At 38.2% G+C, this 24,572-nt stretch overlaps 1 protein-coding gene across 1 annotated transcript in view; it reads left to right on the forward strand.

Annotated features, from left to right (window-relative positions):
- The window catches only part of ldlrad3 (low density lipoprotein receptor class A domain containing 3), an 89,958-nt gene extending 65,640 nt beyond the window's left edge, over positions 1–24,318 (forward strand). The window contains exons 5-6 of the mRNA XM_014005545.1: positions 21,123–21,525; positions 22,506–24,318. Of these exons, the coding sequence (XP_013860999.1) occupies positions 21,123–21,525; positions 22,506–22,710 (608 nt within the window). The 3' untranslated portion in view covers positions 22,711–24,318. The remainder of the gene's footprint in view (positions 1–21,122; positions 21,526–22,505) is intronic.
- The last annotated feature ends 254 nt before the right edge of the window (positions 24,319–24,572 follow it).

Consider the following 24,572-nt stretch of genomic DNA (forward strand, 5'->3'; position numbering starts at 1 on the left):
CAACTAAAGGTGACATAGATACTTTGTTATGGTATAGTGTTTAAATATATGCCTGAGAAACACATAATATTGCCCCTTTAAGACTTGACTCGGGACATGAGGATAAAGACTTGAGACTTGACAAACAATGATATGGTCCTACATCTGCTTTTAACAATTAAGAGCTTTAAGTTTGTTATGTTTTCTTTGTTTTATGCTGCCAATTTTCTCCTGGTAAAGCAAATTGTGCATGCAAAACAAAACGTAAACTAGACTTACTTCTGCTGGTGGAAAACTGGAGTAGGCAGCTACAAGGAGATGTTAAAGGTCAAAAATAATTTCTGTGGTATTTTATGAGGAAATAGCCAAAAGGTATTTAAATTAGCGAATTGGCCAATGCCTGGCAGGAACCCCTTTTTTATTATTTTTATGGAATTGGGACACTTTCCTATTTTTTACATGAGAGTGCATCAAGTTGTGCCAGCAACACTCAAACCAGTCATTATCATTCTCCCTAACACAGTGTCATATGAATCCCTCAGGCAGTGGATGGTGCAAAGCTGGAAGCTGCATTATTAATTAGACAGGCACAAAGTTATTCACCTTCACTCTGCGCCACAACGATATGTGCRATCTGTCGCAGCTGCGGTTCTGTGGGTGAGAGATTGTGTTTCTGTGTTATCGAATAAGAGCATGCGTGTCTGTGCCTGCTGCTGATGGATGGGATCCTCAGTAAATGTGGGTTCTTTCAAATGCTCTAATTACAGAGATGAAACAAAAGTATGGGTGAGCGAAAGGATGGGGATTGATTACGATGATGCAGCTGTGTTTCTTAACAAATGCCTCAGCTGTGTGTTGTGTGTGTGGAGTWATCCCTTAATGTGGATGTGGAAGTCACTTGAGGTCCTATTAAAATGAAGAATGTGAAAATCCACATGTTTAAAGAAATAAACTAATATAATGTATAGAAGTTTATTTGTTTTCTTTAAAGGAAACCATTTATAGGAGACTGAAGCAGAAAAACTTATTGATCTACAAATATTAATCGCAAGAAGAAGTGCTTTAATTGAGGATAGATCTTTAAAAATCCTCACAGCAGAGTGGGAACATGGACACTGGAAGAAATGGGTCRAAGGTATTGAACTAAAACTTGTTTCCACTTAAGGGTCTGTTGCCTGTGATACCAGTAGAACTAATAAATAATTAATACAATAGTGTCAAAACTTTGAAACGGTTGTAGTAGTTGGTGGTGTTGGCATTCTCTTCATTTCCATTGTTTTTTATGCTCATTTTAAAGTTAGAAAACATTGATGGAAAATAAAATTTGAAATAACATCCTCAATTCTAGAAAAAAGCTTGAGGTAGTTTCTGGATTTTCTGAAGAGTTGATGTACAAAAGGGGAAATAGAAACACATTGATCAAAAACGTTTTGACATCATGAACATCCTAAACTGATTGATCAGCTGTTTCGACATCTTCCTGGATATTTCCATAATGTGCAAAAACATGACTAGAAGCAATAGTAAATAAAGACTGAAAGCATGTGACATCGCCAAGACTAGCTGATTTGACAGAAGAATCACAACTTGCCCGATAGCAGCACATTCCTGAAAACATCTCTCCATTGTCCTGAGATGTGTTGTCCCTGCTAGTCTGCAACCTCTACTTCCTGTTTATTACAGCCATGCGTAACGCCAACATCTGACGTAATTACGCTTTGTATAGCCTTGCTGATTCACTCCAAACCAGTAGATGAAAACACACCTAATTCTCTTTATTTGTTTATATTTTTGGCAACCTTTTATAAGTTTGCTCAAAATTCACGTTACATTTTGATGGAAACATGACTGACAGGTTGTGTGCTGAGCAGCAGGAAGAATTTATGTACCGTATTTATTCAAGTATATTGCATAAAATTAAATCCATAAAATCATCCATAAAGTTGGGGGTAGTACTACACTCRGATAAATATTGTTACTTATGTATTTTAACTGAAATATCAGCTTCAKTCACAAAATGCATGAGTCCGGAAATGAGGCCGCGCCGTAAAAAGCAGTTGAAACGAGCTCACCTCTGACACTCCTCAGTGCTTCAGAGTGAGATAGTAACAGATCGGTGACATGATGTGAAAAAATGGGGGGGAGTAGTCCTGCACCTTAGTAATGATAACGAACCAATGGCATTAGCGTGTGACCAGGCAGCTCCTCGAACAACAACAAACACATGTTCTTCTGTAATGGCTGCCATCTACCGGTGTACTGAAAAAGTTTGTATCCCTGAAAAAATGTTTCCCCACCAGAGGGTGCGCTCGCGAGTAGGAAGTAATCTGCTTTTCCCCCACAAGATGGCCCAAATCTCATGTGAAGTCTCTGACTTTTGTGTTGGCGCATCCTGGTGGACCATGTGTAAAATGCGAGAATTCATATGATGCTGCTACTGCTGATATACGTATATTCGTTGTCAAAATACCTTTTAGTACATATGTTGTTAAAATAAAATGAACAGTCCAATGATCATTTTACTGGTACAGTATGTATAAAGACTGCAAAGGCTGAAAAATCTTGAAGTCTGTATGAAATTGGAGGTAGTTTGAGGATTAAATTTTTTTATGCTTTTTAAACTCAAAAAGGGTGGGGGGTCGTATTATACATGAGATCGTATTATACACAAATAAATACGGTAGTTAATGGAATAACTGGATGAATGAAAYAGAAACAGTTCATATTGTGTTACAAAACATTTGGAAGAAATTAGCATGCTCTTCAATGTCTCAGTGCCTGAAAGACAGCCATCCACATCTTTACAAAGAGCTGAAAGTGTGAGATTTTCTTTTTTTATGTTGATGTGAACTGAAACAGCTGCCTGTTGTAGCAATGCTCTGCAAACATTATAGTCTGCACAAAGAGTTATACACCAAAGCTCATAAAAGTTTTCTGCAGTTCAAAATGTTTGCAGGCTACAATTATTAATGTTAAGCCTGCCAAACTGTAGTCAAGTGTGTGTGTGTGTGTGTGTGTGTGTGTGTGTGTGTGTGTCTGTGTGAAGGTTTTCCAGCTGAGAGTTCAGTTAGGAAAAGAAAATAAAAAATACTTTGTTCCACTTCAGGCGTGAAAACAGTGTTGTCGCTGTTTGTGTTGTGATGACATTTTGAAACAGTTTCAACACAGTCCGCGATGATTGTAGCTTCAAACTGTTGTTGAGCAACATCCTCCCTTTCCAACACATCTCTGCTACACCCACACTGACAAAAGACAGTGTTGCCCTCAGTGTAACAATAGCTGTCAGTCTGCGGCCTGTTCTGAGCACAACATCTTCCTATTAGGCCTGACCAAAGTGTGTGTGTGTGTGTGTGTGTGTGTGTGTGTGTGTGTGTGTGTGTGNTCTCTTTGTGGTTCGTTTGAGCCTCATTCTTTTTACTTCTCAAGCATGGGGAGGATGTTGAGCAGGAAAGAGAAGCACAAAGTAGACAAACACACACAGCTGCTCGTATCTCAACAATTTTAAAGGTATAGGGAAACAGGACAAAACTTCAGATGAAGCAGAGAAAGTGCAGACTACTCATTTCATTTCATCTACACAGCAGCAATGTGGAATCCAGCAAATGCTTGAACAGTTTGTTCCCAGATAGTGAGCAGAGCTTTTTTTTTTTCTCCTCGTGTACTTAGAGATCCCCAAAGTCTGCTCTGAAAGTAGAAAGCTTACAGAAAGCAACATATCAGAGATAAAACACTTTATGTCTGCACATCTGATCTGTGCACTAACAGGGGAGCAGACACCTTCATGTCTATTACTATGCAGCACAGAGGCAAGTCATGGGAGATGCACTCAGTGTTGTGGCCTGAATACTGAAACACACAGCTGACAGTCTATAGCAGGTCAGAAAGGAGATGACGGAGATATTCTGGAATATTCCTACATTACAAAATAGGAGTGATGTGAGGATATATGAAGTCAGAACATAAATCAATCTGCAATCTCAGTCAACAAAGAGACTGAGATTGCYGTTTTTAAATTAAAAAAGTTTGTCATATTTTTAAAGTGCAAACCAAACTTGCATTCCAAGCTCATAAACACAGAAACTCTAAACATTATTTACATTTATTTTACAATCAATAGAAGAGATTCTTGAAGCAGCACCGCACAGTCGGACAAAAGTCCAAGGACACGAAGATGAGAATTTTAGAAACTTTGCTCAGTATTTTGTGGATCATTGAATTGTTTGATCTGATGYTCTGTGGTCAGAAATATTACTGTTCATTTGGAAGATCTTCATGTGTCATACTGGAACATTTTACTGCTTCAGAGACAAATGAGTTCAATAAAATTCCTACATCAACATTTTCTCAGTTACCCAACTTTGTGTTTTCATTTAAAATTGATATTTTGTACTTTCTTATATGAAGCTTTTATAATACTATGTTGAAAAATAGTAAATATGTAAGTTTATTTCAATTCTGATGGGATTTACTAAATGAGCATCTTTACAGAATTGTGAAAAATGCTTCTATTTTATTAGGAAATATAGATCTCTGTTTTTGCAAATCAACTTATTAGACAAATAGTGGAGAATGATAAAAGTGGCATGTTTGCGTATGCACAGTGAAATACAAAGAAATGGAGAAAAATGCTGAAGTGGAAGATGTACTTTTCAATAAGGAATGCTAGAGATTGGAGAGGTAGGTTAATTAATTTATACAAACAGAAGAGAGCTTTTAGGTTGATTGGACTGATATCTCTCCAACCAAGATAAATATATCAGCCTCCTCACGGGCTTTATTTCTACTGTATACCCTTCAGAACGCACTTCGTCTTTAAAATCTTGAAGATTAACTTGTAGTTTTTTGTGTTCTGTTTTGTATTGTTTTTWCAAATAGTATTTTTTGTCTTGCAGCACTAATCAGTGTGTCAGTCCAGCACCTCATAAAGGAAGAAAACATTATTTTGCTCACAACAGTGTTAACAGCACAGCTCCCAACAAACTTCAAAGTAGTTTAGCAATAAAAACACAACACTACCCCATATTTGAGACCAGTAGAATCTGTCCCAAGATCCTAAAGAAAGTTTTTTTTTTTTCTGGTTGTTGTAATTTTATCTGTATGACACTTTCTCTGATTTGATTATTTGCCTAAACCAGTGTTGTTCAAAGGGGGAGCCACCAGGGTKTGCTACCGGGACCTCAAGAAATCTGGAGAGAAGATGAGAAAAAAATGCAAAAAGAAAAAATTGAATCTAATAAATCGAATGCTCTTCAATCATTATTTTAAAATATAATTTATAAAAATATGTTAAAATGTTCTTTAAGAGAGCTTAAAGTTTTGATTTGTTTTGCTGTGTTCTTATCGTCAGCAGTTTGTTGAAACTTTGGTTATTCAGTGGGAATATAATGCAGTGATTTAAACATGTTAAAATTTGTATGCTAAACAAATCTAATACTTATTGACTAATGAAAAATAGTGGGGAAAAACATTCTAAAGKTTGTTTCCTGGTTTGCAAGGGGGGCCTCTGGCCAGAAGCCAATGCTTTTTGGAGGGACCATGGTCTGGAAAAGTTTTGGAACCCCAGGCCTAAACAGTAGCTGCTGTTGTGATGTCAAAAGGATGCAAATCTAGTGAAAAAAGGATAATCTGAGATGTRCAAAGTTTGCAATTCCATAGTATGGTTGTTATCAACTGATGAGGCAAATCAAACTTTCAATGGAACTTGATTTTAAATGTATTTTTCTTCGTTTTCATCAGCACTATTTTTCATTACTGGTCCAATTTACATTTTGAATTCACCTTGGCTTCCCACTCTTAAAAGGTCAATCACTTATCTTAGGGAATGCTCTGGGACCAGACTTATCTCTAGCCCCCCAGTAGAAGCCTCCCCTTTGGCACACCATTCTACTGTTCCTTGGGCCAAACTGTCACACTTGGATGTGTACAAGCTGCACAACTGACCATCGTGCTTCACTTCTTATCACCCAGACAGAAGTCATTGATTCCTCTTTAGCTGAACACAGATATGAGCAGCAGCCCCGGACCTTCAGCAACGGGTTGTGTTGCTCTGTTGTCTAACTTTGATAAAACTCGTTCAGCCTCCGCTTGCCTGACTAAGCCTATTGTTAAATGAGAGGGGATTTAAAGGTTAAATGGCTACCAGGGGGTCTTGTTTTCTTTCTTAACCTGGTGAAGAGTTCCAGCACAGAAAACAACTGGCACCACGTGTGGGCACTTGTGTGTTGTGGCTGCTTTCTGAAGACATTGTTAGTTTTCTATCTCAGTGGACTGTATATCAATGGCTTTATCTGTGTATACAGTATGAAAAGGTGTATCGAGGCAAGTTTTATCCCACTTGTTCTGAAGTTATATCTTAGTTTTTTTTTCTTTTTCTCCCCTGCACTCTTCTCTTACCAAGCTCAGACTTTTTCTATGGCCTGCCAGAATAAATTGCTTCTGTGCAGTGGGTGGAAGGTGACCAGCTTTTTATTGCACCTTTAACAATCCTTAGCAGTCTGCCTATACTTATCGCTAGTCTCAAGAACCATGGATATATGAGGTTTGCTGGGGTGAAAATCACCTGCTTCACAAACAGCCTTTTTCCGGATTGTTAAAATAATAGAAAAACATAAATTTCATACAGGAATAGCTGTTATGTTTACTGTTCCCAGATAGTGAATTACTCAGATTACAAATACAATAGAATACAAATTACAATGTAAATACAAATCACTCAAGTTCAGCAATGGATAGACACACATGACAAGATCCTTGTCTCTTTTACTTTTGTTGGTGCTTTGTTCATTTAACTTTGCCTGCTGGGTTATTTGGAAGAAATCAAACCGATGAACCTGCAGACTGGCCTTCTTAACATTGACTGATGCCTTAACAGGCACTTACTGTGTGTGGTCCAAAAAGTGACATTTACACAGGAAACTCATTCCACCTCGAGCAAGTTTCAATTATTATTTACTGGTTTGATCACAGCAGCGTGTGAATGTGGGGACAGCTCACATCGGAGAGTTGAAAAAGCACTAACCATCTAACTCCGGCCTTTTTCTTGCAAAGCCTTTGTGACAGTTACATTTTATTGTAGGTTCATAATAAACCAGTTTGAACACAGAGTTTTCAGACAGGATAACACTTTTGCATGTTTGATTTTGAAACCATACATTAGCTTTTTCTTTTAGAACTGCATCTTTATATTTTCCATGTTTGAGGTTTAAAAAGTATATTTCAATAACCAAATAGTTGCAGCTGATGATCTTTCTTTTTTTTTTGATCACTAAATGTTTATATTTGAAACCTGGTTGTGCTAATAAAATTATAACCAAATTCTACTTTTTTTCCTGAGAAATTGGTATTTCCTATCACATGATCTCTGTCATGTTTGTTAGTTACCAGCTCCTCCTCTTCTGACTTTTCTTAAATGCCTGAATATTTGATTACAAACTACAGAGTCGCTGCAAGCCTGATGAATTGTCTTAAATGTCAGTTTGCCTCCAATCGGAGCCATTTATCTGTCATTTCCAAAATTTGTTTGTGATGTGACAATGGGGCATAAAATTGCTTTGTGTGATTCTGGYTTAGGAAGATCTCACAAACAGATTTAGCACAGGTAAACTGTCACACAGTGGCAAGAAGTGGAATAAATTATAGTTAATAACGTGTTTTGGGAGGAGGGACAGAAAAGCTTTTTTATGGCCACTGATTAAACTGAAACCCAGTTCATCTGAAACTCTTTATGACAGAAATACTTCTGAATAATTCAGAAACTGGGAAACATCACTTTAACTGGCTGTGAAAAGAATGTTTGTAGTTRCTGAGTGAAAGACAGAAATGGACATAGAGCTCAGTGTTAGTTGAAAGACAATTTGTGTGACTCTAGCAGTAGGAGGGTTTCCACACTACAGTACTTTTTGATTATTAATAGATTAGCTTCAGTACAGAACAAAGACCCTGCTGCTGCGCTATTCCCCATATTGGTTTTTATTTTAAACAGTCTTTACTGTGCTTATACAAAAAATATTTTCAATAAATTTCCACACAATAGGGTTGCCATTATGCATCAAAACTTTTTTTTTTGTTGCTATTTTACAGCTAATTTGTTACTAGCATCAGCCACCGTTAAAATGAACTCCTGCCTGGATGTGGTGGCTGCTAAATTGACTTTTATATCAGAGGTGAGGCTTATTAGAAGCAAAAACATTATTTACCAAAGGTCTGGTTATRCCATTGCTGTTTCAGGACGTTCATATTAAAAAAAATTAAACAGTTTTTTGTTTGTTTGTTTTGTTTTCATATATATTTTTTAAATTTGCTATCATTTTTTCTAGTCATTTTTAAAGATTAGAAGCTGTGGAATAATTTAAAAACCATTCTGTATCTTTATATTAACATTTTGTTTTTGCCATTTTCTCGAGCTAACTGTGTGTTCATGTTCATGATGACTACCTTGGGGAGTCCTGTGATGTGCTAATAAATGAATGGTTCATGTACTGAAGCTGCAGAATGGAAATAGCTGATGAAAGCATCAAAGGGGCATTTCCAGTGGAATAATGATGCGAYTGATTTGAGACTTTAAATACTGCCTGCAATATTAGCTGCTTTTCATCATGATTTTCAAGTCAACCGAATGCTAACCATTTTTTAAATTAAATGTAGTTTTATTGTTTGCATTTCCAGTCCCCTTTGCTACAGGAGGTTTATGTCTTGTTTTCAGGAACTTTTCAACATCCGTGCTTTTCGAGGCAGTTGTTCCAAATCATTTTGTCACCCACTGTGTCAGATGAGTCAGGGTTTCTGCTGCTACATGTCGTCCCTGAAGGCTGTTCTGTCAGAGAAGCCTGCGGGCTATAATTTATAACATTCATCTGTCTGTCCTGCGGAGCTTGATCAAAACGTTTAAGTAGGCATCTCTTTGCATTCACGCTGGCCTGAGCAAGAATCTCTTCAGTCTCAACGCTCGGTTCCCCTCCCATCAAGGCCGTGTGCGTTCTGTTTGCGATTTCGGTCTGGGTCTGCGGGTGAGCCATCGCCTCAGCGCTCGTTCCTAACTCACCTTTTGGTGACAAAGAACAGTTGCCATGGAGATTTTACCCATGAGGACCAGTGGGACAAGCTTTTAKTCAAAGGGCCTCAACAATCCCGAGCAACCTCTCACACCTCCCCATTCTTCTTTGTACTCTCAGAAAAAAACCAACCTTTCATGGCTACATCATTTTACTAAAAGCTTTCCAGACACATGAAATCCTCTTGTGTGTGCTTCAGCTGAAGCATGCAACATGTTACCAAAGGAACATAAGGTTGAGTTCCCTTTAAAGTCACCTCTTGCTTAGTCTGACTGTGTGAGACATAAACAGAAATAACATTTATTGTCTTTCTTTCACAGCTCAGATCTGCTTCTGTCCCATTTTATAACCACTCTACACTTACTATTTCTRCTTTTGTTTTCTTTAAAGAAGAGGCTTATGTTCGGTTTGTTCTACAAAAATCTTTTACAAATTGATTTCAGCTMATATGAATGGGCTAACAGTAATGGTAAAATTACCATAAAAAGGGAGTGCCAAATAGAAAACAGATAAAGACGACTTGTAGTCAAAATCCAAAGTAAAGGAAGAAAACAAAGATGTGTGTTTTGAAGAAAGACTCTGAGGAGATTGTTGTTATCCACATTTGGGCAATGTATCAATCAGGCATCGCAAAGACACATAAATTGCACCAGATTTCAGTTGAGGTATCAACTGAAGTTCTGTTTTTTTTTCTTTTCCCCCGAACAAACAGTTAACAAAACAGTGCACTACTGCCACTTTATTAGACTGGAGTGTAACTATTGACCCCTAAAATCAAACACTGTAGCACTGCAGAACTAAAAATAGCATGAAYGTAAGCATGTTTGCATTGAAAAGGTCCCAACGTCTTCCACACACAGACCTGGGTGAAGYTTTAAATATACCAATAGTGCAGTAACAGTATTTGGTACATTTTTCCCCCATGTGTCAGCGGTCTCTCTGCAGTCTCTACTGATGTCACCACTCCGCCTCCTGAGGGACATTTTTCTTCGCATTACCAGCGTTGTRTACTTCTTTGTTCCCCTTCGGATAGTAACCCTTCACTTTCTTCTCCTCCTCTGCGGATGTTTTCCAGATCCTGAAGTCATTCATTAACTCGAACCCACCACCCCGTGCACTTTTCTTGTGGTGACTGAGTAAGCTGTGAGTGAGCGCTATGGTGGGGGTCTGATAGTGGCGGGCAATGGAGCGAGCCAAGTTATTACAGGACAGGCAAATAGAGGCCTGATGAAGCATGAAAACKTTCCTTTCCTTAAAGCATCGCTCACACACAGAAACACATATGMGGACCAGGCAGATAGGAGGACAAAAGAACTCAAAAAAGGGAAATACATGAAAAGCAAAACGTAACTTCTGGAGCATTTTCTCCCCCTGCTCCCAAGAAAGCATTAGGACCCAGACAATCTTTAATTCCTTTGTTTTCCAGGTAAACTAATGAGACTAAACATCCACAGACCGACATACAGYACATGACAAGCGACAGCTAAAAGAGCAGGCTGGCAATCTCAGCATGAATTTTAATCGTGTGCTGCCAAAGGGATCTGGAAAAGTGCTGTTGCAGTGCRGTTTGTGCGCTCCGCTTTGAGAGTGCTTTGGCAGAACGGCTTTCAATCAGTCAGTGTTTCATGTTTCAGCAAAGGGAAGTTCRTTGGCATCGAAAAACTCTAATGCTTAACGGAGGTCAGAAAGGGTGATTAGACACTTAACTACAGCATGCATGTTATTAGGATCTCGAGGGAGCCGTGGTGTGCAAAGTTAGTTAGAAATGCTCGAGGGTTCAAAACAATCAATTAAAATTTTATAATTAGTTTTGGTCTAGAATCTACAAGGTAATGTGTCTTTATAGCAAAAATCACTAAACAAAAGGCTTTWGAGATTTGACTCAGTAATTGAATGAAGGCAGTTATTCAAAAAAGCTTTTATTATGAGATCMGAGTGTTAAAGTATTTATTCGGCTGAAAAATACTTCCTATCTATCATTCACCCAATTAAAAAATCCYTAGTCTATCTTCAAAGGCAGATTTTGGGCAATGTGTTTTAAATCAGACATTTTTTCAGTATTTTTTTTTACATGAAACATGCTTTAAAGAGCACCTATTTTGGTTCCTCAAACAAGTTAGGATACATTCTGTGGACTATACAAAACATGTCAGCAGTTTGTAGTTGTCAAAGGAGGCCATCGTGAAATTATTTGCACAAACTGCAACTTTTTTTGGCAATATTGCTAGGACATATCCATTAAAAATAAAAATAAATAAGGCCRCGCATCTCTGTTCTCCATGACTGTTGGTAAAAACAGCAGAACAAACGTGGTCATCCTGTGAAGAAGTGGGCGGAGTCTCTGCTTGTGTTACCAGGTGGGGGGCTGCGCTTTGCCTTGGCGTTGATAGGTCCACCAGGATTGTGATGTAACAATCGTTTTCTGACACTTACAAAACATTTACATATTGTCAAAAAACAGCTGGAAGTATTTTTTTGGCACTTGGACTGTTTATGGACCCCAAATTAAAGCATAAAAACATGTATAAAAAAAAGAGAATTCCCCTTTAAAGGTTTCATAGTAAAGATACTTTGAAAAAAAACCATCAGGTGTTCTTGAGTGGACGTGTCTCTTCTAGAAGATACAGCAAACACGGTGTATCTCAAGTGCAGTATTGCTTGCATGTCTGCTGGCAAAGAGGTGAGACACTTACAGTATGTGGTGATTCACTGGAAAAAGTCTGATGCATATCTTGATCTCTTATCTTTAATTCGTAAATATTTTATCTCAGTTTCTTGCAGGAACACTTTCTGTTGCGAACGCTGTCAGCATCACATGGTTATTCATCTAAATCTGAATTTCAAATTCCAGTTACAAGTTGAATTATTAGAAATCAAACCCACTACAAGCTCTGCTCTGCAACAAATACTGTGGATGTTTTTTAAAGTATTAAAATTTGTAGTGAAAAGAAAATTCCTGGCCTTTTTTTTGACAAATATATTAGCCCGTCTCTTGGCAATTTTTGATTAAAAATAAGACCAACCTTACTAAATACAATTAAAACCAAACRTTGTTTGCTGTTGCAGCCTAGTGATGTTATTCCCAGATGTAGACTTGGGTTTATAGTAAATGTTGTTAAAAAGAGAAAATGGGACAGTTTCARTTTTATAATCCATTTGTACACTGCAATCACTTTAAGATGTTTTTTTCACCCATTAAACCCTCTATACTGTAAACATGTCTTTAATGTGGAGCAGGAACACAGTAAAGTCATGACTGCACCAAACAAACCACGAGTTTTTGTTAATAGTTTCCACCTTTTTTCTGGTTTTGCCACCATGTGGCTGCAGTTTAGTGAGCTCACTTTGGRAAAGGATGAAAGATTTGTTGGAACATTTTTTGTCCATGTTCCTTTTAGACAAATGAACATTTGAAAGTGTTTTTTTTTCTGTAAATGTTTTAAAAATGGTAGGTTTTTCACCAGGTCAGGGAGAATGTATATATTTCTAACTGATGTTTGTAAAACCTGTAAATTAATTCCACAAGTTTGGACTTGTCAGTGGGTATGTTTTTTTTTTTTTTWTTTGTGTGTGTGTGTGTGGGGGGGCACACTACCCCTTTCATGCACTGTTCCACCCACTGGATGCCCTTCCATTAGCAACGCTTCTGTGTGGCCAAATAAGGATGTGATCTTCCTGCCACCTAGTGGTTCTCTGCTCTTATCCTACTGCTGCAGTCACAATCACTAATATCTCAAGGGTTTTGTACTGACCAACAGCCTCACTTTTTTCACAGTATCAGTCAAAGAAAGCACTGCTGTGACCATCATCTAGCAACTAAAACATGCAATGCCGTTGACAGATGATTATTTCACTGCTTTTCATCCCTATCTGACTCTGGGCTCTCTTAAACACTTTGAGAAGCAAAAATAAAGTGAAGCGAAAGTACAGCATATTGTTTTAGTCCCCCTGGAACAAACCAGAAGGGGGAACACATCTTTATTCACTATATTCTGATGCATTTTAAGTGTGGCATTAAAGATCAGTAACGTCTTTTATTAGCGAGATTTCTTTTCATTTAATTTTACCCCTCCACCATCAGATGATTGTGGTCTGACAGTAGTTAGCTAGCATATCCGATGGCAGGTAGCCAATCAGAACAAAGACACTGGCTCATTAGCAAAAACGAGCTTGTATCTCTGCAACCCAACGGCTGGTCTGCTGTTGATCTGCAGCACAGTTTGATTAAAGGCAGACAAAAGAGGGCTTCAGATCTTGTATTAATCACTGCATGCTCAATAGGCCATTGTGCACCAACAGCGGCGCTCACTTTGCTTCAGTAACTGCAAATGGTTTTCTGTGCACCAATATTCTGCCTCCTCGTGTGCTGCGGCATCACTCTGTGGATTTCTTCTTTCATAAAATTCCAGCTAATGCATATTTTGGTGATTTTGAATATGAAATAAATCCCCCTTTTCTTCTGCAGAACGAATTTAAACATAGAGCCACACAAACACACGTGTGGTAAATGTCTGATTTAAAAAATGTAGCTTCCTAAATTTAAGCTTTCTACTGTTCTTTTAATCTTTAGTGTATTCTAAGCAAAAAATAAAAAATAAAATAAAAGCCTGAATCCATCATTTTCCTACTCCTTTGTGGTTGTGTTATTCTGCATGGCATTCAAAAGAATTGCCAGAGTATGAAAAAAATTAAATTGTGATTTGTCACAAAGATGGGAAAAAGCACTTTCATAGCTCCTTTCTTTTTACACAAAGGTAGAAGAGAAAGGGAGGCATTTGCAGGGTTTGGAAAAGATGGTGGAAAGGAGTGTGTCCCTTCTATTGAATAAAGCACACAGTGGATTCTTGTATTGCATATTCTCTTGTAATAGATTTAAGTCTAGTTTGAAGCCATCAGTGTAAAGTTAAGTTTCTGGAAAGTTTGTAAAGTACTCAAACTGGGACAGTACATTTTTCTTGTCCCGCTCCACTCTATAGGCGTTTACGCACTGCAGCCCAGCCCAACCCGGCCCGACTTCTAACCCAGGTTCGGCGGTTGTGCATAGGTATAGTAGGGCCGGTTCCAGCCCGAGTTCCGGAACCTGGCCAGGCGAGGTTCCAATTGGGCCGGCCCGGTTTGACGACTTTTTTTTTTTTTTTTTGCTCTGACGAGTCAAAACGAGTCTGGCAAATCATTAAAAAACATATAGATCTATGAAAAAGCAACTGCTTTCAGAACGGTAGCATGTAACAAGCTAATATTGCTAGCTTACTTGTCGATGCCGTCTGCTTCTCGCTATAGCCACTTTCTGTTGCTGTTGTATGGCTAAGTACAGCCTTTGGAAACTCTCCGCTCTTCTGCGCATCACCATTCGTCGTCTCACTCGACGTTTAAGGACCGTTATGCGTGCTTTTCCGGTAAACAGTTTCCACCCACTTCGAGGCGGCTCTGATGACAGTGCAAAACATCCAGGGCCGGCTGGGGCCATCTGACCGGGGCCGGCCCTGCAGTGCGTAAACGCCTTATGATTCTTACATGCTTCGATAATTGTATAAATGCTCATCAAGCATTCACAACTTGAGATCCATTTTTCTTCCATACATTGTTTCGGCACGTATCTCATTCTGGGKTTTTTGTATTATTTTAGCAATTTCTACAGTATATTAAAATGTTCATCTCATGCARGACATTCCTGCTGTGATTTTTTATACTATTTTTGCAGCAATTTGTGCCCCAGGGCAGCTATGGCTAYRAYGTTACCATCATCTGTGCGTGAATGGGTGAATGGCTAAGTGTAAAGTGCTTTGAGGTCCAACTGGGCTTGATAAAGCCCTATATAAGTTCAGACCAACATCCCTAAAACCCTTCAAAATGTTCATAAATCTTTACTGTACTTTTTACCTTTTGTTCTCTTCTGATTTTTTTAAACTCCTAATTAATTACAGCTTTCTTTGGCTTCTATCTGGCTGATTTTAGCTTTTTTCTGCTAATTTAAACTATTTATGCTTTTTTTCAGCTGCTTTCTGCTAATTTCAGCTGTTTTTTGTAGCTACTTTTTATATAGTTTGATCTTTTTCAGCTAAATTTACATTTTGTGGTTATTTCAGCTTCTTACTTAATTTATCCAATATGTGCGCTTTCTGTTTTTTTTTTTTTTTTTTTTTTTTTTTTTTTGGCTAGTTTCAACTTTTTTAACTATTCAGCAAAAATCTTTCTGCATTAAACATTCACAATGTATTTTTGCAGCAAATGTTGAAGTTCATTTTACTTGTATAAAGTTATATTGATGCAGAGTGTAGATAAATAGATACAAAAATGTTTAAAAGATTGGGGGGGAAACTATTGGGACCAAGAGAGGGTTTGTGCAGTGGATCGCACAGAAAAAAATAGTTTTTTTTACAGTTTATTAACAATGTGTTGAGTAGTTAATCCAGCCTTAGTGCAGTTGTTGTACAGTATATTATAAATCAAGATGCATGCAATCTCTATAACAGCAGGGAAAGATGTGGAATTTGAGGAGAGTAAATTGTGAGAATAGTGAGTGAAGAGGAGAGACGAGAGCTGAGGGGAGGGCGAGAGAGACAGCAGAGGAGAAACAAGAGAGGGACCTAAATTGCACTGGGAGTAGTGGAGTGGAGGTGAGAGCGGGGAGGCTGAGATGTGGGGAGAAGGCACTCTGATGTAATTAAAGTGGCCCATTTGAAAGGCTGCACCTCWCCCCTCTCCCCATGCCTGCACATATGGAAGCTTTGGGAGTTTATGAATACAGTACGGATGCAGTGTGAGAGGTGCTGGGGCCACTGGGAGAACTGCAGAGTGAGGTTATTAAAGGAGAGCCAAGGTGCATCTGTGCAGCTGTTTAAACCTGCATATGTACGTATCACTACCTCTGGGAGTAGATCCATGTAAACGGGTAAACTACTTACATATTGGGTTTTTTAAGTTTATCTGCCAATTGCTGCTTAGACATTTCTGCTTGGTCACCAACTTTATTATTACTTTATGTATCGTTACTTGGAAATGGCTGGTCTGCTTCCAACTTGTAGGATTTTATGACACCACACACATTACTTTCAACAATGACTGAGCAGCTCTGCTGTTGTTGGACAGTGTTGGGGACTCTAAATCTTTCAGCAGTAACAAAACAGGGAAACTTGTATTGAATTTTGACGTTAAATTTGAAAACGTTTTATCAGAGGAGTTTTATTTAAAGGGACAATATTATGTGTTTCTCAGGCATATATTTAGATACTACACCATAATAAAGTATCTATGTCACCTTTAGTTGTTATTAAAATGCTGTTTTTATGTTTAAATAGAAAATAAACTTATCTTCTCATCACTTCCTCTTCTAAACGCCTTGAAATTGGCCTCTGTCTCTTTAACAGCCACCTTCCGCTTCTGTCCCGCCCATTTCAGTGCACGCGTTATGATGCAGTTTACTTGGCACCTGAAAATACACTTCCTCAAAGGTATTTTTAATCTGAAAAGATCTTCACTGAGTGAGAAGGAGCTCAGCAGATTAAGTTTCACTTTCAGTTTCACCCGAGAGCCTGCAGGAGTCATGGGCGGGGTGTGAGGGGAGGGGTAGGTGTGCTCCGTGATGAGGAAGCTCAGCTTAAAGACACGTCCCAGAGGCGTTTCTGGTCCCTACCTGTCGTTTTGCTCCTCAGCATGGCTTCCTAAAAACGCTGCAGGATTTCTCAAACATGCATGAAAGAGTCAAAGCAAGGCTTTGGGCATGTTTTTATGAGAGTATAACATTATAACATGATATAAAACTCAAAAAAGTTGATTTTACATGATATTGCCCCTTTAAAATATATTTATTTCTAGAGATCTTAGTACAACATGTCATTTGCAAGGGTTTCAAGTACTAAAATCCAGTCATGTTACAAATTTAATATGTTTCTGTTTAGAAGAGAAGTTCATTCTTGAGTAAACAGAAAAACAGTGTTGTTTTTTGTTTGTTTGTTTGTTTTCATCATTTTACCATGATCTTGTCATGTAGGATCTGCAAATAAATGAGTTTGAAACAAAAGCAACACTTCTTTTGTGGTTCCGCACAGAGAAGTCATATCAGGTGAAGGACCGAATTATGAGTGCATCTTTTGTTTCTTTCTTTCACGCACCTGTCACATTTTTAATTACAGTATATTCAACTCTTAGATTTGAAAAAGTATTTATAATTTCTTAAAAAATAAAGGAATGCAATTTACAAGAACCTTGCAAAAAAGTTTACAATTCAAAACAAGTTTAAATAGAAAGTTCTGCAATGAATGGTCTTACTGTGCAAATGTTTATGTGATTTCAAGTTTTTCTTCAAAGTAAATACGAGCCTTGGTGCGCAACACTGGAGGGAGATGTTAGAAAAATAATTCCAAAGTCCAAATATGTTGAATAAATCCAGGAAAGTAGAGTATGGACACAAAGAAAATGCTGAGAAAAGATGCAAAGCTTAATAAATATATTAAAAGAGTAACTCTGTGAGAAGATAATCAGCTTTGATGCATCAGAAAAAAAAAAACAGACCAAATTCATTCAGAATGAAAACCCAAAAAAAAACAGACCCAAACAAAAATTATTTTAATTTTAATTACCATTGTTGCAGATGCCACATACTTTTCATTTTAAATCTGCAGACTTTTCTTGGCACAGTTCCTACAACRTTTAAAGCGTAAAACAGAACCCAAAGACACACAGGACCCCTCTTCTCCAAGACCCCCCAAAAAAGAGAGAGGTTGCTCGTCTTTTCATCTCCTCTGTGATTTGCAGCAGCCTTTCAGCTTTCTATCAAGAATCTTCCGAAGACGCTCCCATTGTTCACATTACAGCATTATGAGTTTCTTTTGTGTGTTTCCCTTTGCTCCCAGAGGAATGCTCTGAAACCTGAAAGACCGTGCAGGTTGGCAGGGGTGGGATCTCTTTATTTGAGCCTTTTTTTTTTGACTAGGTTATTATGGAAATAATTCCTCTTTGTTTTCGTCTCTCTCTGTTGAGAGTCCTGTCCATGATTAATTGGTAGCGTGAAGGGCTAGCCAATTTTAAATCACAAGGGAGGGGTCAAGGGGGGCTTGTTTTATTGGCTGGTTTTCTTGGTTGGGGCAGCAGGCGGGTGGAGCATCTGAATTAGATTAAATTTAATTAAGGCATGGGGCCCCTGACTGCACACGGGTGCATAAATAGGCTGTGTGCCAGGCTAGTTGTTGTTGGGAATTCAACATTATGTGAGCACAGTTACACACACACACGCACACACATACACTGCTGAAGCTCCCCCAGGGCTTCAAGGTCAGGTAGAAAGAGGAAACAAACAACATGATGTCTAAGAAAGGGAAATAAGTTTCAATATATTTATTGTGAACCTGCTACTATCCACAGTGTTCTCACAAAAATATGACTTTTATAACCATAGTACTTTTTTTGCAATACATGGACGAGCAAGGTTTATATACTTCCTTGTATTTATTAGATATTTCATGTGAAACAAACAGAAGACTGCAGACAGCTAGTTTTCTTAACTTGACTCATTTTAATKTGAAAATCCCCAACARGCACCACAATGTTCATTCGTCTTGTTTAATTCTTMTGCTAACACGTAGAAGCAACAATGTAACAGGTTGTTTGTATCAAACTGATTCTAGATCATGTGAAGTGGCCACTAGAAACCACACAAGAGCTACACTGTAAAGTGCCTGTGACAKGCATATCCTTCAAATACAAMAGGTGAAAGAAAACATCTTTATATTTATATTTCATCAAAGGGRAACTTTTTGAGAAAGAAAACTCACTGATCTTTGTTTTCTGAAACAATRTTATTTGAACTCTGACTCRTTTTCGTGYCTGTCTGATAGTGACTCAAAATAATCCAAAGAAGCATCAAATTCTTCTCTACAATCTGTGTTATCAGCCATTGTAGCAATGCGCTGTTCACATGCAGGAAGTCCCCTTCATCATCACTTCCTGTAACTGCACATATGAATATTTTACCAAATGTTTGTTTCCTTTTTTTTTCTTTGCAATATGTTATTAATACCTATCTGAAATATCATTCACATTTATGACAATAAATTGTCACAGGCACTTTAAATACAGGCTTGGTAATTAACAAATATCTTCATGGCGTTTGGCTAATATTTAGTCAGTTTTTGAACAAAACGAAAAGTGATTCTGTGATTTGCAGACCATATAAACTATATTTTTAATCAAAGAATAGTTGTAATTTTGCCAAGCGTTTGCTCATTTTTATACTGTGTGATGTCAGAAATATAATTTCAGGTTTTAATGATTTGGCAAAAAAAAGATGCCTGGAAAAGGAATATTTTAAAACTAATTAGATCAGTTGACAGCCAATGGGAAACTTCACTGATATTAAAAAAATCTCCCAGAAGCTTCGGTTTGATGTCCTCAGATTGAAACTCTCCTAGAATCATATTAAAACAKATGAGATGTGATGAGAAACGGTTGGAAACATTGTTTTAGACACATGACACTAAATTCAATTTACGCTTTTATTTTTTTCAACAATCAAATTTTATGTCTCACATCCAGGTTTTCTCTTCTGTTACACATGTTTCCAACACTAAAGGATTTGAAGACCACTATAGTTTTATTTGCATCTTTTTACAGCATCGCTTACTTTAGAAGAAATAAAAAAATTACAACTATAAACAACATTTCAGTCGATATATCTGTATGAATCAGATCTTGCCGTGTCACATGGGTTTGTGCTTTTTGTGCACATTTATTTCGATTTTCTAAGACTCTAACTTGTAAATGTGGACGGAATCTCAATGTAGAACTAAACACCTCATCCCCAAAGAGCCAGGAAGTCTCTGCGAATCTGGAATACTTTAAAGTGTTCCAATAGGACTTGCAGGCTTTGTGGTTTCTTGGGGGTCTAATCCTTACAGATGGAACCATTTTCAGCCTATTGATTCAAACCTCAGATATCTGGTAATGGTCATTTCCTGGCAATCAGTTATCTGCCTGCTTGATGGCCAGCAGACTGAGATAGGTCTACGACACGTGGACACGTTTGAGGCCTTCAGTCTTTAATGCACATCAACTTTCAAGTGGAAAAATGGAACCCTGTAAGACAGAAAGTAGTCCGTTGAGTGTTTTAAGCTTTTTACGAGATGCACAGGCGTTTGATGTTCACAGTCCCTTGAGGCATAAGTGTAATTTGAACTGAAACAGCAACTGTAAAATGCTTTTATGTAGCTCATTCCTCATTAGCACATCCTTTCTGCAGCTCGGTAATAAATAGGATTCCTTCCCGTCTCTCTTCCCCTCTCCTTAATATAACAGTGCTGTCAGCTGATAAGCTGAAACACCATTTACACGAGCTCCATCCCCGAGTGCCTGATTGAAATTCTCTCACTGTAATATCAGTCAGTGGAAATGTTTAAGTGCTATTCCCTCATCCTATCTGGAATAATAAGCTGCCGTGTTCTCGGGCATTACTGTCGCCCCTTACCTCATTTTAGGCGTTAAAGTGGCTCGTTCTGAGTTTGTTACTGTGAGCCTCAGCTCTTTTTGTGCGCCACCGAGTTCCGCGGACTTTGAAATAGTTTGCAGACTCTTTCTGTTCCGGTGACAAACACAGTAATGTGTGACGGCCCCTGGTGCTTTTTTGGCCTTCTCTCATCTTTAATGCAGAACGACTCGAGTCACATTTTAAATCAAATAAAACCCCAGAGGCTGATTTGCCCTCACAAGGAAACATTCAGCTGATTTGTTGCTTCTCTTTCTTCCCTTGTAAAAAGTTGGGTCCCTGCTTTTCATCTTAGGAGGGGGGCTTTGGAAGTTGATGGCCAATTTGTCCTCGAGTCCCGTGGAGCTTGTTGGGCGAGTCTGGTGGTTGTTATTSTTCTGTGCAGCTCTCATCTTCAAGAGCGGCTGTTATTGAATCAAACAAAATGCAGTTTAAAATAAGCCTAAAAGGAATTTAATGCTTGGTATTCATGCTGTCTCCACTCCTGTCTTCGTTCCCTCTAGCATTCGTTTTTCTGTTTCTTAGGTTAGTTCTTCACCAAAMCTCATCCTTCCTTCTCCAACAAGCATGAATTCAATTATATATTTTTTTMTTCATCTCCTTCTTCTCATCCACAGAAGCTCCTGGCCAGGACTTTCAGGACTTTGTGACGCTGGACTATCACCTGCGCTATTACCCCAGCATCACCTACGCCGTCATTGGCAGCGCAGTCATATTCGTCCTGGTGGTGGCCCTGCTGGCTCTGGTTCTGCATCACCAGAGGAAGCGCAGCGTTCTGTTGCCGAGAAGTGTTCGAGGGAGCTCACACCACCAGCAGCCTCTCCTGCTGTCCCGTTTGGTCATCCTGGACCGGAGCAACATGCATCCCGGAGGTTCGGGTCTCTCCCCTGGTTCGGCCCGTGCAGCAGGCCCCTTCAGCTCCGTTCCTCAGGCTCTACAGCTGCTGTCTGGAACCATGTACCCCTCCACGCTCTCACTGGACTCGCCTCCGTCATACTCAGAAGCTGTTCAGGATGTCAGGTGAGAGGAGGAACGATTCCAGCAGCTGTGCAGAGGCTGCAGATTATCTACGTTGTAAACGATAAACCAGACGGCGAAGCAGAAAGCGTGGTGCTCAAAGTCTCCCGTTGTCAGGAAAAGAATCTGCTTCCTATCAAAGCTATCCGTCAGCTGCAGTCCCAGTGGTGTTTTCATAACAAACAGACGTTTAATCCTCTAATCTGTTGTGTTCTCATTTATTTAATAAACAAAAGCAGAATGTTGTTGTTTGAAAATTTGCTCAGATAAAAAAAAACTGAAATAGAGAACAATAGTTGAAGAGACTTGATTGTTTTATTTTAAAATATCGCTTCTTGCTACTTTYCAGCTAATCAGCTTTGGGTGATTTACACTTTCTATATTATTTTATCTAACTTCTTAAAATAAAAAGATCCAATTTGCAATATAATTAGCCATAAAAATGTAATTTGGATAAGTTCCTTGGTTAAATTATTTTTTGATGAGTCCTTTTTTAGTTTTTAGTCTAAGTCACAAGTATTAACAGAGGTATTATGCAAAATCAACTTTTTTGAGTTTTGCTTTGACTCATTCATGCATGTTTGAGAAATCCTTGAATCTCCCGTCGTAGCCATGTGGCGCTGCCTAAATGCTTACTGGTACAAAGCCCCGCCTATTTACRCAAAGCTCCTCCCTGGAGCTTAGTCTGCAGTCCAGCTCCCACCCCACAGAGCAGCCCTCCCCCGAAGCTTTGACGTGAAGACGTGCTGAAGTGGGAGTGTCGGAAAAGAAGGTTCTTAAAGGAACAGAGGCCAATTTCAAGTCYGTGATGCAAAGTCCAATTTATTTTTGATATATACAGCATTTTCATAACAACTGATGCTAACGTGGTATTGAATTAAAATATGTTCCTGGAAAGTACATCCAACCCCCCCTCCCCCTTTAAAACATTCATTTGTATGTTGTAGCTCATGTGTGTGTGTTGTTCTTCTCTGTTTCTGTAGTCGGCCTCCTTGGTTTGATCTCCCTCCTCCACCTTACCTCCAAGATGGGGATCTTCCCGTCGATGAAAACCTTCCCCAATACGACGATCCTGTGGACCAACAGAGCCGGCCCACAGCCCACCACTCTGGTCCTACAACAGCCAGAACTGTCATTTTAGACACTCAGCAGAGCTGCAGCCCCAGAGAAGAATCAGACCAGCTGTAACAACCGTCGTGTCGACCACCGACTCTGTCAAACTGAAAAACTGCAGGACTGAAGAATCCGGCTGCAGAGCCATGTGGGACTACAGGACAGACCACAACAAAGACCTGTTTGAGGAGTTTTACAGGGAGAGAAAGACAAACAGCGTCCCAAAGGGGCTTTTAGCGAAGCTTCGGTCTCAGACCAGCTCCTACTGATAGACTGACTTTATGTGTTGGTTCCCCCTGCTGGCCTCCTGTCTTCATTACCCTTTAGTTTGCCGCACTTTCATTGATTTATTCTTCACGTGAATTCCCGTAAAAAAAAAATTGTCTGCATAATCCCAGTGATTAAGCTACACTTCCCCAAAGAGGGAAAGGCCAATCAGCCACTAACATATTCAGTAGTTTGTTGATGTTCTTGGTGAACAATCAACTTGTGAAGCCTTTAGAGAGCTTAAATGAAGTTGTGTTCTTCATGTCTACAAGCTTCTCAAAAACTTATGAGATTAATTTGTTGATATTGTAAAATACATTTAAAATGAAATCAGTTCACTTGAATCACAGCTTAATTAATTTCACGAAATAAGTTGAAACACGTGAACAGATGTTCGTTAGGTTTACTGATGTGAAAATGAATCATGATTCAAAAATCTGAAGCAAATCATTTTTATTCACCAGCTTCTTTAATAAGGTTTTAAACCAGACGTTTCTACAGAATTAGAGGAGGTTGTTTGATTATTCATTTCTTTTACAGTATTTCCTCTTTATTCYTGACGTTTTTCTATTCCAGATAAACATTTATGAAGGACCATGAATATTTTATAAAATAATGCTGATTTTTTTTTATTTTATTTTGTAAATCATTCCTCTAAGCAGAAAAATAAGTGGGAAAAGCCACATTAATTGGCGAAGTTCAAATATATTTTAAAACTACAGAAAGACCAATAACTAATTTTAGTAAAAACTAAAAATGAAGGAGTTTGTTGGGACCCAGTCATGTTTGTGATATTTTCTCTGGGCACAACCAACCTTTAAAAAACACTAACAGTCAGATATGTGATAAAACATGAGGTTCATAAACTATCCTTAGGTATGCAGTACATTCTTTTTCTAAATCTGAACTTGTGTATTTAAAACAAAATTTATTAAAATGAGACTGATATGTATATTTAAAGGTTTTGTTTTTTTAAGCGAGTTGTTCAAAATTGTGCATAAAATCAGACCAGAAAAGGTAGTTTAAAGTAAAACATGAATGTTTTTTGTTAAATACATTTACACAGCCATAATAATGCCAGTACAACAACATTATAAAACCAAAGATGCCAACCCTTTTTGAAAATATTGCCCTCCAAAGGAACATGTATGTGATTTTACATTTCTTATATAAACATGTAAAAACATTTATTGAGTAAAACTTAATTCCTGTCATTTATTAAAACTGGAAAAAGTTCTCAGGTCAAAAATATGCCACCGTTCGTATCTTGGTTTTGATTTGATTTTATTTTTTTCCTGATTTGTCATAACAGGTGTAACTCTGTTCTTCACACATTTGTGAAGTTGTTCAGAATGTTTTCTATTCTCTGTATTGTGAACTTTTGAAGTAATATAAATTTCTGTCTTGGATCACTTACTCACTTGGTCATCTCGCTCTTTCATTTCTTTTCCTTTTCCCATTGTCTTGTATTGTCAAAATACATTCATTATGTATTACAAAGCTGTCCACTAAACTGTGGCCTCAGAGACACAAAAATCCTAAACAGTAAAGATTTTGCAGGAGGGAAACTAACATACTACAGTATAAAACTTATCCTGGTATAATCAATAATTTGAAACGCTATAAACGGTTGAGTCTTATTTTGACAATCAAAGCGCTCAAACTAAAAC

Source organism: Austrofundulus limnaeus, unplaced genomic scaffold (genome assembly GCF_001266775.1).
Source record: "Austrofundulus limnaeus strain Quisiro unplaced genomic scaffold, Austrofundulus_limnaeus-1.0 Scaffold31, whole genome shotgun sequence".
Lineage (NCBI taxonomy): Eukaryota > Metazoa > Chordata > Actinopteri > Cyprinodontiformes > Rivulidae > Austrofundulus > Austrofundulus limnaeus.